The 14,865-nt window shown below is 39.9% G+C and overlaps 1 protein-coding gene across 1 annotated transcript in view; it reads left to right on the top strand.

Moving 5' to 3' along the window:
- Window positions 1-287: 287 nt before the first annotated feature.
- The window catches only part of LOC105478861 (serine protease 38), a 28,153-nt gene continuing 13,575 nt past the window's right edge, over window positions 288-14,865 (top strand). The window contains exons 1-3 of the mRNA XM_071081695.1: window positions 288-435; window positions 661-823; window positions 1,699-1,970. Coding sequence (XP_070937796.1) covers window positions 288-435; window positions 661-823; window positions 1,699-1,970 — 583 coding nt within the window. The remainder of the gene's footprint in view (window positions 436-660; window positions 824-1,698; window positions 1,971-14,865) is intronic.

A 14,865-nucleotide genomic window follows, 5' to 3' on the forward strand; every position in this document is an offset into this window, starting at 1 on the left:
AATGCCACACCTAGGCATATGAGGTATGGTTGGGGCACTGTCACATGTCCAGCTTGGGAGCCATCATGTGTCCAGGTCGGGAGAGGTAAATGGACGAGACACAGACATGTGATGGGGGTGCAGTCACATGTCCAGGCCAGGCACCCTCACTTGCTGGGAATGCCATCGCCTGGTGGGAGCCTGTCACATGTTGGGGTGCAGCCACCTGGTGGGGGCGCAATCCTGTGCTGGAGACACAGTCACCTGTCAGGAACTAGTCACCGGCTGGGGGCGCTGCCTGGAGCCTCATGGCGGCCCTTGCTTCCGGCATGGGCCCACTCGGACCCTGTGCCCTGGGCCTTCTGCTGCTGTTCCTGGTGGTGCCCCCTCCCGGGGTCGCAGCCTCGGTCCACAGACACCCAGAGAACCAGGGAATCTCCCTGACTGGCAGCGTGGGTAGGCCCTGCCCCAGGGGCGGGCGGGCGGCTGGAGACATTGCCCTTGGGGCCTCTCTCGGTGGCGGGCCTCCTCCTCTATGTCGCCTGCCTGCCCCTGCCCCTCCCCCATGTCCACTGCCTTCCCTTCCTCCTATGTCCCCTGCCCCTCCCCAGCATCCCCTGCCTGCCCTACCTCTCCCGTGGCTCCAGCGTGGCTCCACCGTGAGCTCCGTTCTCCCTGCAGCCTGTGGTCAGCCCAGCAAGGAGGGGAAGATCCTGGGCGGTGTCCCTGCGCCGGAGAGGAAGTGGCCGTGGCAGGTCAGCGTGCACTACGCGGGCCTGCACGTCTGCGGCGGCTCCATCCTCAATGAGTACTGGGTGCTGTCGGCCGCGCACTGCTTTCGCCGGTGAGGGGGCGCGGGCCTGGGATGGTGTGGGTAGGTGGGCCTGCATGGCGTGCCCACAGCAGCTTGGATGGACCCCACGCAAGCCTCCCCCTTCACTACTGTCGGCCCTCTTCACCACTGTCCACCCGCACAAGGCCAGGTCCCCACCAGTGAGGGTGGTCCCCAAACACACAGCTGGGTCCCCATCCGTGAGGCGGGTCTCCCAAGTGCACAACCAGGTCCTCAAGAGTTGACACCGGTCCCGAAGATCACGGCCAGGTCCCCACATGCAAGGCTGATCCCCTAAGTGTATGGTTAGGTTCCCATGAGCTAGGTTGGTCCTCAAATGCACAGCCTGGTCCCTACGTGCAAGGCTGGTCCCCTAAGTGCACGACCAGGTCCCCACGAGTGAGGCTGGTTCTCAAGGGCACAGCCAGATTCCCACAAGTGAGGCTGGTCCTCAAGTGCCAGCCAGGTCCCCATGAGCAAGGCTGGTCTCTAAGCACCTGGCCTTCCCGATTGCTCCTCCAACAGCCCCATTCACCAAAGCTGCCCCGCACAGCAGGCATGCCTCTACTGTGGCCATCTGGCCTCCAGAAGGATGTGTGCAGCCAGGTTATCTAAGAGTGAGAGCAAGTCTCACATGCATGGGCTGCTGGCCTGTACAGCTGGTGGCTGTGTACAGACTTGCGTCCCCAGAGCCTCCATGGGCCAAATTGACTCCTTAGGGGGCAACTCTGCCAGACAGCCAGATAGGTCCCTACTATGCTGCAGGAAGAAGCTGGCTTTTCAATCCCACTGAGTGAGCACCAGCCCCATGTGCTTGGAGTCCCCAGGCTTGTGGGCTGACCACACAGGAAGCTGCGGGCATTGTGCCTCTGTTCTCACCCCCACAGGGACAAGAATATCAAAATTTATGACATGTACGTAGGCCTTGTAAACCTCAGGGTGGCCGGCAACCACACCCAGTGGTATGAGGTGAACAGGGTGATCCTGCACCCCACATATGAGGTGTACCACCCCGTCGGAGGTGACGTGGCCCTGGTGCAGCTGAAGACCCGCATTGTGTTTTCTGACTCCGTGCTCCCGGTCTGCCTTGCAACTCCAGAAGTCGACCTTACCAGTGCCAATTGCTGGGCTACAGGATGGGGACTAGTCTCAAAACAAGGTAGGAATACAGTGCAGGGCTTTGTGGGCAGGATGAAGGCTTCTATTCCACCACAGGGAAGAAAATGCTCTGCCAACTAAGGGGGGCCAGGTGTTTGGGGACAGGAATCCCCACCCGTCAATCAACATTTATTTGTTTGTCAGTGTGGATATTTCGTTGTTTTGTTTTATTTCTGACTGGCTTTGTTGTATGCAGAAAAATACAGCTACTTTGATGTGAAGTTGGTATGCAGTATATCAAGAACACAAATTTAAAAGCATAGTTTTCCTTAGGATTGTACATGGGACTTAGAAATCTCTTTTAGCTTATCTAAAAACCATTTGTTATCAAACCTTTCTCCAGAAAGACCTGTGCATTGTTTGTAGATTTATACCTGGGCACTGTTCAATATTTAGGTCTATTCAAAAGAATTTTTAAAATTGCATTTGCTAATTAGTCACAGCTATTGATTTTTGCACATTGATCTTATATCCAGTCATCTTATAGAATTTATTTTTAGTAGTTTATCAACTATTTTGACAGTTCTAGATAAAAGATAATATTTTCTTCTAGTAAAGACTATTTTATCACTCTCTTCCCATATTTTATCTTTTATTTATTTTTCTTGTCTTCTTACAATGGTTGGAACCTCCAGTAGAAATGATGCCAGATCTTTTCTTGGTTTTGGTTTGTTTGGAAATGCTTGTAATGGTTCACTACAGCATTTGTGGCCTGGCCTGGAGATTTCAGGTTGATGTATTACACCAGATTTGAAAAGTTACCTTTTATAGCTGATTTACTTAATTTAAAAAAATTATAGATAATTATTGATTTTATTGAAATGCTTGCAGCAACTCTTGATAGGATCATATAGTTTTGCTCTTTTAATCTATTGATGCCAAGAATAGGCATTTAAGCTGGGTGCAGTGGCTCACACCTGTAAATCCCAGCACTTTGGGAGGCTAAGGTGGGAGGATCGCTTGAGCCCAGGAGTTTGAGACCAGCCTGGGCAACATGGTGAGATCCTGTCTCTACAAAAAAAGCTGACTTAGCTGGGCTTGATGGCATATGCCTGTAGTCCCAGCTACTCAGGAGGCTAACGTGGAAAGATCTCTTGATCCCACTTGATCCCAGAAGGTCAAGGCTTCAATGAGCCAAAACTGCACCAAAGCCTGGGCAACAGTGAGACCTTCTCTCAAAAAAAAAAAAAAAAAAAAAAAAAAAGGTATTTAATGTGAGATGGGTCTAGAATTTTTTCTTAGCTGATTTTAATCTTTAGCATCAGTGTACTGCTGACTTTGTAGAATGAGTCAAAACTTTACCATTTATTTGTACTGTCTGCAATAGTTTCTATTAAAGTAAAGATTAGCTACTTCTTGAAGGTTTGATGTGGCCATAAAACACTCTGATCCTAGTACCTTTTGTGGGTATAAATGATTACTCTATCTTACTTTCTGTTATGGCTACTGGTTCATTCCAATTTTTAAATTTATTCTTAGGCCAATTTTGATGGATTATATTTTTCTAGAAAGTTGTTCATTTTATTCCAGATTTTGAATATAATGATATTGTGTAAGATTGTAATTCATGTGCTATTATTATTTTTCTGACTTCTCTTCATTCCTTATCATAGTTGCCAAAATTGTCTATTCTATTGCCTTTTTTATATAAAACTACCTGCTACAGATTTTGCATTGGTGTATGTGGGGAGATGGTGGTGCATGGGACTTTATATGTTGGGTGCTTTGCTATTCGCTCCTATAGCCATCTATTCATTCATTAAACTTTTTATATTCTTTAAGTTTGCTTAACCAAACTTTTCTAATTTTTTGAGTTGAAAATACAAAAGATATTCAACATTTCATACTTTTTCTATGAATAAATTAAAGATTATAACTTGTCCTTTAAAGTCTTCTTTGGTCATGTTACAGGTTTTGAATTCTTATATATTTGTAATTCATTTCTCAAAACTATGTGCACCCTATTTTGATTTTTTCTATATCCAATAGTATAGGACAAAATTTTTCATGTCTACAAAAAAGGCCATTGGAATTTTATAGGAATTGCACTGAATGTTCAGACCAGGTTGACTAATGTTGACATTTTAACAATATTAAATCTGCCTATCCATGAACATGGAATGTATTTCCATTTATTTGAGTCTTTAATTTCTTTCAGCAACGATTTGTAGATTCGAGTATACAAGTTTTTCACCACCTTCATTAAATTTATTATTTTAGAAGGCATGTTATTATTTTAGATGCTATTGTAAATGAAATTGCTTTTGTAACTATCTTTTTTGGATTGTTCATTGGGGGTGTATAGAAACACAACTGATTTTTGGCCAGGTGCAGTGGCTCATGCCTGTATAATCCCAGCACTTTGGGAGGCCGAGGCAGAAGGTTCACAAGGTCAAGAGATTGAGACCATCCTGGCCAACATAGTGAAACTGCATCTCTACTAAAAATATAAAAATTAGCTGGGTGTGGTGGCACATGCCTGTAATCCCAGCTATTCAGGAGGCTGAGGTAAGAGAATCACTTCAACCCGGGAGGTGGAGGTTGCAGTGAGCTGAGATCACGCCATTGCACTCCAGCCTGGGCGACAAGAGTGAAATTCCATCTCAAAAAAAAAAGAAACTGATTTTTTATGTGTTGACCTTATACCCTGCAACTTTGCTGAATTTGTTTATTACATGTAGTAGTTTTTTCTTTTTTTAAAGGATTAATTAGGATTTTCTATGTATAGGATCATATCATCTCTGAATAGAGATTGTTTTACTTCTTTGTTTCCAATTTGAATGGCTGTTATTTCCTTTTCTTGTCTAAATTATCTGTCTAGAATTTCTAGTATAAAATAAATAGCAGTGACCAAAGTGGAAATCCTTGTTTTGTTTCTGATCTTATGGAAAATGCTTTCAGTCTTTTTTTTTTTTTTTTTTTTGAGACGGAGTCTCGCTCTGTCGCCCAGGCTGGAGTGCAGTGGCTGGATCTCAGCTCACTGCAAGCTCCGCCTCCCGGGTTTACGCCATTCTCCTGCCTCAGCCTCCCGAGTAGCTGGGACTACAAGCGCCCGCCACCTCGCCCGGCTAGTTTTTTGTATTTTTTAGTAGAGACGGGGTTTCACCGTGTTAGCCAGGATGGTCTCGATTTCCTGACCTCGTGATCCGCCCTTCTCGGCCTCCCAAAGTGCTGGGATTACAGGCTTGAGCCACTACGCCCGGCCGCTTTCAGTCTTTAACCATTGAATATGATGCTAGCTGTCAGTTTTTAAATAAATGCCCTTAATGTTGATGAAGTTTTCTACATCAGTTGAGACGATCCTATGTTGTCTTTTTTCTTTTATTCTATTAATGTATATTATATTGATTGATGTTCTTATGTTGAATTACACTTGTATTCCTTGGATAAACCTCGCTTTGTCATGATTTTATATGCTGTTGGATATAGTTTGCTAATATTTTGCTGAGGGTTTTTACATCATATTCTTAAAGGTATGATCTGTAGTTTTATTTTCTTATGGCGTCTTTGGCTTTGGCATCAGGATAATTCTGGTCTCATAGAATGAATTATGAAGTGTTTCTTCCTCTTCTATTTTTTGGTGGAGTGTGATAAAGATTGATTAATTCTTCTTTAAATACTTGGTAGAATTTGCCAGTGAAGTCATCTGGTCCTGTACTTTTCTTTGTTGGGAGATTCTTATTATTGAATCAATCTCTTTACTTGTTATAGATCTATTCAGATTTCCTATTTCTTCTGTGGAAGTTTAGATAATTTGTACGTTTGTAGAAATGTGTCTATTTCATCCAAGTTATCTCATTTGTGAGATGTTATTTCACAAATTTATAATCATTTTTATGCATTTGTCTGTTGAATCCTGTAGCAAATAAAAAGTGGAATTAAAAAACAAATAAAAAGTGGAATTCAAAACCAAACTCACTTATGAGTGAGAACATGTGGTGTTTGGTTTTCTGTTCCTATGTTAGTTTGCTGAGGATAATGGCTTCCAACTCTATCCATGTGCCTGAAAAGGACATGATCTCATTTTTTTTTGCACAGTATTCCATGGTATACATGTATCACATTTTTTAATCCAGTCTATCATTGCTGGGCATTTAGGTTGATTCCATGTCTTTGCCATTGTGAATAGTGCTGCAATAAATATATGCATGTATGTATCTTTATAATAGAATGATTTATATCATGGTTTAATGATTTTTATATTTGCCCATGCATTTACCATTGCCAAAGTCCTTTAATTTGTCATATGGCTTTGACTTACTGTTTTGTGTCCTTTCGTTTCAATGTGAAGCACTCCGGTTAGCATTTCCTCTTTGGAAGATCTAGTGGTGCAGACTTCCATGGCTCTTGTTTATCTGTGAACGTCTTAATTTCTCCCTCATTTCTGAAGGATGATGTCTGATACAGGATTCTTGGTTGAAAGGTTATTTTTTTTTCCTTTTAGCACTTTAAGTACATTATAACACTGTCTTCTGATCTCCTTAGTTTTTTATGAGAAATTGGCTATTAATCTGATTGAGGATCCTTGTACATGACTAGACACTTCTCTCTTGCTCATTTCAAGATTGTCTCATTGCCTTTAGTTTTTGATAGTTTGATTATAATGTGTCTTGTTGGGGGTTGAGTTTATAATACTTGGAGTTTGTTCGACCTGAATTTGTAGATTTAAATATTTCAGCAGATTGCAAAATTTTGAACTATTATTTCTTCAAATATTCTTTCTACCTCATTCTGTCTCTCTTCTCCTTCTGAAAATACCATAACACATACCTGGTTCATTTGGTGGTATCCCAGGAGTCTCTTAGGCTCTCTTTACTTTCCTTCTTCTTTTTTCCTTTCTAATCCTTAGATTTTATAATTTGAATTGTTCTATCTTCAAGTTCACCTCTGCTCTCTTGTGCTTGCTCAAATTGTCTGCTTTGCCCCTCTAGTGAAGTTTTCATTTCAATTATTTGGCATTTTAATGCCAACTATTCTGTTTGGTTCCTTTGATAATTTCTGCTTACTAATAGTATCATTTTGTTCATATATCATTTTCCTGATTTTCTTTAATTCTTTATGTTTTCCCTTAGCTCTTTGAGCATATTTAATACCCTTGTTTAAAGTCTTTGTCTAGACTTCTTTAGGGACAGTTTCTGTCCATTTATTTTGTTTTCTTGAGTGGGCCATAGTTTTTTTTCTGATTTTTGTTGTTATTATTACTATTATTGAAAACAGGAGTATTGAGTTTTATACTTATAATGAATGTTATATGTGGCTGAGTATTGATAATAATAATGTATTAACTCTGAAAATAAGACGATCTCCAACCCCAGGGTTTTCTGTGGTTTTTTTGGTTGTTGAAAGCTATAGTAGTCTGTTTAATGATTTTCCCAAACTATTTTTCAAAGACTGTATTCTTTCTCATATGTGGTCACTGAAGTCTCTATTCCCTAGCTTCTGTTAGCTACTGTTTTGACAGTATTTTCTTGAATGCCAGGAACTAAAAACCAACAAAACCAAAAAACTCTTCTTATGATCTTTGCAGATTGACTCTGTGCCAAGACACTTTTTCAATACTTAGCCATGCATGCACCAAGCCTAGGGATCAGCCTGAGATGAAAGTTTTGGTCTTCTCAGGTTTACTTATGAGCATGTGTCTACCCTGGGCATGTTTATGGCCTTCTAAATTCCCGCAAGTACAGGGGTGCTTTTTCTAAAAATCTTTTCCTATTTATTTACTTTTTAAATTATATATTTTTTATTTTTATAGATTTAGGAGGTACAAGTGCAGGTTTGTTACATGAATATATTGCATAGGGGTGAAGTCTGGGCTTTTAGAGTAACCATCACCCAAATAGTGAACATTTTACCCAATAGATAATTTCTCATCCCTCATCACCTTCCCTTCCTCCTACGTTGCTGAGTCTCCAATGCATATTATTCCACTCTCTGTGTTGTGAACTTTATTTAGCTCCCACTCATAAGTGAGAAGAAGCATTATTTGACTTTCTGAATTATTTCACTTAAGATAATGGCCTCCAGTTCCAACCACGTTACTGCAAAAGACATGATTTTATTCCTTTTTATGGTTGATTAGTATTCCATGGTGTGTGTGTATGATATATGTTATTTATTTATACATATAATATAAAATAATATATATACACAAACACACCACATTTTCTTTATCCAATCATTTGTTGATGGGCACTTAGTTTGGTTCTATTTTTTTTTCTTTTTTGTTCATGCTGTCCCTGGGTGGGCTCGAAGGTTGGTTCTATATTGGCATAGTTTGGATGTTTGTTTCCTCCAAATCTCATGTTAAAATGTGCTCACCAGTGTTTGAGGTGGGGCCAGTAGGAGGTATTTGGATTATAGGGGTGGATCCTTCATGAATGGCTTGGTGCCATCTTTGCAGTAATGAGTGAATTCTTGCTCCATTTGGTTTGTGCAAAAGCTGGACTAATGTTTAAGAGCCTACCATCTCTCTTGCTTCCTCTTGCATCATATGACATGCCTGCTTCCCTTTCACCTTCTACCCTGATTGTAAGCTTCCTGAGGTCCTCACCAGAGGCAGATGCTGGCACTATACTTCTTGCACAGTCTGCAGAACAAATAAACCTCTTTTCCTTATAATTTCTCCAGCCTCGGTTATCCTTTATAGCTATGCAAAACAGACTAATAGCCATATTTTTGCTATTTCAAATAGTGCTGCAATAAACATATGAGTGCAGGTATTTTTTTGTATAGTGACTTATTTTCTTTTGGATAAATACCCAGTGGTGGGACTGCTGGATTGAATGGTAGCTCTACTTTTAGTTCTTTGAGAGATCTCTATAAAGTTTTCAATAGAGGTTGTACTAATTTTCTTTTTTTTTTTTCTTCTTCAACTTTTAAGTTCAGGGGTACATATGCAAGAGGTGCAGGTTTGTTATGTAGGTAAATATGTGCCATGGTGGTTTGCTGCACAAATTATCCCATCACCTAGGTATTAAGCCCAGCATCCATTAGCTATTCTTCCTAATGCTCTCCCTCCCTCCATTCCCCCAAACAGGCCCCAGTGTGTGTTGTTTCCCCACTCCCTGTGTCCATGTGTTCTCATAATTCAGCTCCCACTTACGAGTGAGAACATGTGATGTTTGCTTTTCTATTCCTGCATTAGTTTGCTGAGGATAATGGCTTCCAACTCCATCCATGTCCCTGCAAAGGACATGATCTCATTTTTTTTCCATGGCTGCATAGTATTCCATGGTATACACGTACCACATTTTTAAATTCAGTCTATCATTGATGGGTATTTAGGTTGATTCCATGTCTTTGCTATTGTGAATAGTGCTGCAATGGACATTTGCATGCATATATCTTTATAATAGGATGATTTGTATTACTTTGGGAATATACCCAGTAATGGGATTGCTGGGTCAGATGGTATTTCTGCCTCTAGGTTTTTGAGGAATCGCCACACTGTCTTCCGCAATGGTTGAACTAATTTACAGTCCCAGCAACAGTGTAAAGATTGTTCCTTTGTTCTTACAACCTCACCAGCATCTGTTGTTTCTTGACTTTTAGTAATAGCCATTCTGACTGGCATGAGATGGTATCTCATTGTAGTTTTGACTTACATTTCTCTAATGATCATTGATGTTGAGCTTTTTTTCATGTTTGTTGGCTGCATGTATGTCTTCTTTTGAGAAGTGTCTGTTTATGTCCTTTGCTACTTTTTAATGGTTTTTTTTTCTTGTAAATTTGCTTAAATTCCTTGTAGACTCTGGATATTAGACCTTTTCAGATGGATAGATTGCAAAAATTTTCTCCCATTCTGTAGGTTGTCTGTTCACTCTGATGATAGTTTATTTTGCTGTGCAGAAGCTCTTTAGTTTAATTAGATCCCATTTGTCAATTTTTGCTTTTGTTGCAATTGCTTTTGGCATTTTTGTCATGAAATCTTTGCCTGTGCTTATGTCCTGAATGGTATTGCCTCGATTTTCTTCTAGGTTTTTAAGTTTTTTTGCTTTTTTGATATGGAGTCTTGGTCTGTCACCAGGCTGGAGTACAGTAGAGTGATCTCAGCTCACTGCAACCTCCAACTCCCTGGTTCAAGCAATTGTCCTGCCTCAGCCTCTGGAGTAGCTGGGATTACAGACACATGCCACCACACCCAGCTAATTTTTGTATTTTTAGTAGAGACGGGGTTTCACCATGTTGGCTGGAATGGTCTCGATCTCCTGACCTCATGATCCGCCCACCTCAGCCTCCCAAAATGCTGTGATTAGAGGCGTAAGCCACCACGTCTGACCTCTAGGTTTTTTTTATAGCTGTGGGTTTTACATTTAAGACTTTAATCCATCTTGAGTTCATTTTTGTATGTGGTGTAAGGAAGGGGTCTAGTTTCAACTTTCAGAATATGGCTAGCCAATTCTCCCAGCACCATTTATTAAATAGGGAATCCTTTCCCCATTGCTTGTTTTTGTCAGGTGTGTTGAAGATCAGATGATTGTAGGTGTACAGTCTTATTTCTGAGTTTTCTATCCTGTTCCATTGGTCTATGTGTTTGTTCTTGTTCCAGCACCATGCTGTTTTGGTTACTGTAGCCTTATAGTATGTTTGAAAGTGGGTAGCATGGTGCCTCCAACTTTGTTCCTCTTGCTTAGGATTGTCTTGGCTATTCAGGCTTTATTTTTTGTGCCATATGAATTTTAAAATAGTTTTCTTCTAATTATGTGAAGAATGTCAATGGTAGTTTAATGGGAATAGTATTGAATCTATAAATTACTTTGGGCAATATGATCATTTTCACAATATTGAGTCTTCCTGTCTATGAGCATGGAATGTTTCTCCGCTCGTTTGTGTCCCCTCTGATTTCTTTGAGCAGCAGTTTGTAGTTCCTTTTGAAGAGGTCCTTCACTTCCCTTGTTAGCTGTATTCCTAGGTATTTTATTCTTTTTGTAACAATTATGAATGGGAATTCATTCATGATTTGGCTCTCTGCTTGCCTGTTGTCAGTGTATAGGAATGCTAGCAAGTTTTGCATATTGATTTTGTATCCTGAGACTTTGCTGAAGTTGCTTACCAGCTTAAGAAGCTTTTGGGCTGAGACAATGGGGTTTTCTAGATATAGGATCGTGTCATCTGCAAAGATAATTTGACTTCCTCTCTTCCTATTTGAACACCATTGATTTCCTTCTCTTGCCTAATTGCCCTGGACAGAACGTCCAATATTACGTTTAATAGAAGTGGTAAGGCTGGGTACGGTTGCTCACGCCTGTAATCCCAACACTTTGGGAGGTCGAGGTGGGTGGATCACCTGAGGTCAGAAGTTTGAGACCAGCCTGGCCAACATGGCGAAACCCCATCTCTACTGAAAATGCAAAAAAAGTAGCTGCGTGTGATGGCACACATCTGTAGTCCCAGCTACTCGGCATGCTAAGGCAAGGGAATCACTTGAATCCGGGAGGCGGAGGTTGCAGTGAGCCGAGATAGCGCCTGAGTGACAGAGTGAAACTCTATCTCAGAAAGAAAAAAAAAAAAAAAAAAAAAAGGTGGTGAAAGAGGGCATTCTCTTGTACCGGTTTTCAAGGGCAATGACTGCCTCCAGCTTTTGCCCATTCAGTATAATATTGGCTGTGAGTTTGTCATATATGGCTCTTATTATTTTGAGGTCTGTTCCTTCAACACCTAGTTTAGAGTTTTTAACATGAAAGGATGTTTAATTTTATCAAAGGCCTTTTCTGCATTTATTGAGATAATCACGTGGTTTGTGTCGTTGGTTCTGTTTATGTGACGGATTACGTTTATTGACTTGCGTATGTCGAATCACCCTTGCATCCCAGGGATGAAGCCAACCTGGTTGTGATGGATAAGCTTTTTGATGTGCTGCTGGATTCGGTTTGCCAGTATATTGTTGAGGATTTCTGCATTGATATTCATCAAGTATATTGACCTGAAGTTTTGTTGTGGTCGTTGTAGTATCTCTGCCAGGTTTTGGTATCAGGATGATGCTGGCCTCATAGAACAAATTAGGGAGAAGTTCCTCCTTTTCAATTTTTTTGTAATGGTTTCAGTAGAAATGGAACCGGCTCTTCTTTGTACCTCTGGTAGAATTCAACTGCAAATCCATCAGGTTCTGGGGTTTTCATGGTCGGTAGGCTATTTATTACTGCTTCAATTTCAGAACTTGTTACTGGTCTGTTCAGGGTTTCAATTTCTTCTTGGTTCAGTCTTGGGAGCATGTATGTGTCCAGGAATTTATTTTCTAGTTTTCTAGTTTCTTTTCTAGATTTTTTTAGTTTATGTGCATAGAAGTGTTTATAGTATTCTCTGATGGTGGTTTGTATTTCTGTGGGGTCAGTGGTGATATCCCTCTTATCATTTTTTGTAATTCACTATGAGTTTTTTCATATATTATGTTGTTTGTGAGCAAAGACAGCTTCTTACTTTCCAGTGTGGGTAGCATTTCTGTCTCTTGCCTCATTACACTGGCTACAACCTCTAATCTAATGTTCAATACAACTGGGAATAGTGGATATCCTTGCCTTGTTCTTCATCTTAGTGGGGGAAATGTTTAGTCTTTCAGCATCAAGAATGATGTGAGCTGTGGGGTTTTTTGTAGATATCTTTTAACAGATTGAGGAGGACTTCTTTTGTTCCTAGTTTGTTGAGTATCTTTCTTATGAATAGGAGTAAGAAATGCTTTTTCTATATCTATCGATATGTTCCTGTGGCTCCTGATTTTTATGTTATTGATATATTCAATTTTGGATATTAAACCCACCTTGCATTCCTATGATTAATCCCTCTTGGTCATTGTGTATAATATTCTTTCTAGGTTGCTGGAATCAATTTGTTAATACTTTGTTAAAGATTTTTGCAACTATATTTATGAGACATATTGGCTGAATTTTTCTTGTGATGTTTTTGTCTGGTTTTGGTATCAGAATAATATTCGTGTTTATAGTATTGGTATTGTTTCCTTCTTAAAGATTTGATAGAATTCATGAGCAAAGCCACCTGGGCCTGGGCTTTTCTTTACAGAAAGATATTTTATTTAATTTGTTATTTACTTTATGTATTTATTATTGTCCTATTACTTTTACATTTTCTTATACAGGTGCATTCAGATTCCCATTTCTTCTTGAATTAGTTTAAGGTGTCTACTTTTTTTTTTTTTTTTTTGAGATAGAGTTTTGCTCTTGTCACCCAGGCAAGTGCAATAGTGTGATCTCAGCTAACTGCAACTTCCACCTCCCGGGTTCAAGCGATTCTCCTGCCTGAGTAGCTGGGATTACAGGCACCCACCACCAAGCCCTGCTAATTTTTTTTTTTTTTTAAGTAGGGACAGGGTTTCACCGTGTTGGCCAGGCTGGTCTCGAACTCCTGACCTCAGGTGATCTGCCCACCTCAGCCTCCCAAAGTGCTGGGATTCCAGGCATGAGCCACCACGCCTGGCCTTAAGGTGTCTAATTTGATAGCACACAGTTGTTCATAATGGTCTCATCATTTATTTTAATTTCTAAAAGGATAGTAGTAATATTTCATCTTTCCTGATTTTGGTAATTGGCATCTTTTCTATTTTTATCTTGGTCATTATAACTAAAGGTTTATCAATTCTGGTTGTCTTCTTGAAGAACTGATTTTTGGTCACTGATTTTCTGTATTACTTTTCTGTTTTCTATTTCATTGATTTCCACTCTCATCTTTCTTATTTTCTTTCTTCTGATTGCTTTGAATTTAATTGTTCTTTTTCTACTTTCATAAGGTGGAAGCTTACAGTGGTTTGTGACCTTTCTTCTTCTTCTAATATAAGCATTTAAAGTTATAAATTTCCCTCTATGCACTGTTTTAAATGCTTCCCACAAATTTTGGTATACCATGTTTTTGTTTTCATTTAGTTGAGGATATTATCTAATTTCCCTCATAATTTTTTCTTCAAAGTTTCTTAATTATAAGTATTTGGTGAATTCCAAATAAAATTTCTATTTTAATTTTAACTTTAATGCCCTTGTGCTTAGAAAAAATACTTGCTATAATTTTATACTTTTTGAACTTATGGAGATATGTACTATGGCTTAGAGTATGGTCTGTCCTGGTAAATGATCCGTGTGTGTTTGGAAAGAATATGTGTCTTGCTGTCATTGGTGTGGAAATTTTTATAAGTCACAGGTCCAGTTGGCTGATAACATTTTTAAGTCTTCCATATCCTTATTGGTGTTCTGTCTTTTAAAAGCAGTTATTGGGCCGGGCACAGTGGCTCACACCTGTAATCCCAGCACTCCACCAGGTCAGGAGATCGAGACCATTCTGGCTAACACGGTGAAACCCCATCTCTACTAAAAATATAAAAAATTAGCTGGGTGTGGTGGCATGCACCTGTAGTCCCAGCTACTTGGGAGGCTGAGACAGGAGAACCACTTGAAGCCAAGAGGCGGAGGTTGCAGTGAGCCGAGATTACACCACTGCACTCCAGCCAGAGTGACAGAGCAAGACTCCGTCTAAGAAAAAAAAAAAAAAAAAAAAAAAAAGCAGTTATTTAGAGTAGAGTACTAAAATCTCTATGACTGCTGAATTGTTTATTTCTCCTTTCAATTATGTCAGGTTTTGCTTCATATATTTTCAGGCTCTGATTGATTGGGTGCATATATATTTATAATTATGTCTCCTTGGTGTGTTGATTCTGTTATCATTTAATCAACTGTCTTTCTTTGTCCCTAGTTACATTTGTTTTAAAGCTTGTTTTGTCTGATATTGATCTAGCCACTTAGGCTCTCTTACAATTACTGTTTGCATGGATATCTTTTTTTATCTTTTCACTTTCAATCTATATATGCCTCTGAATCCAAAGTGTATCTTTTGGTAGAAAGCATACAGTTGGGTCTTCCTTTTTTATCTAGCCTGGAAATCTCTGCCTTTTGGTTGAA

Source organism: Macaca nemestrina, chromosome 1 (genome assembly GCF_043159975.1).
Source record: "Macaca nemestrina isolate mMacNem1 chromosome 1, mMacNem.hap1, whole genome shotgun sequence".
NCBI classification, from domain to species: Eukaryota; Metazoa; Chordata; class Mammalia; order Primates; family Cercopithecidae; genus Macaca; species Macaca nemestrina.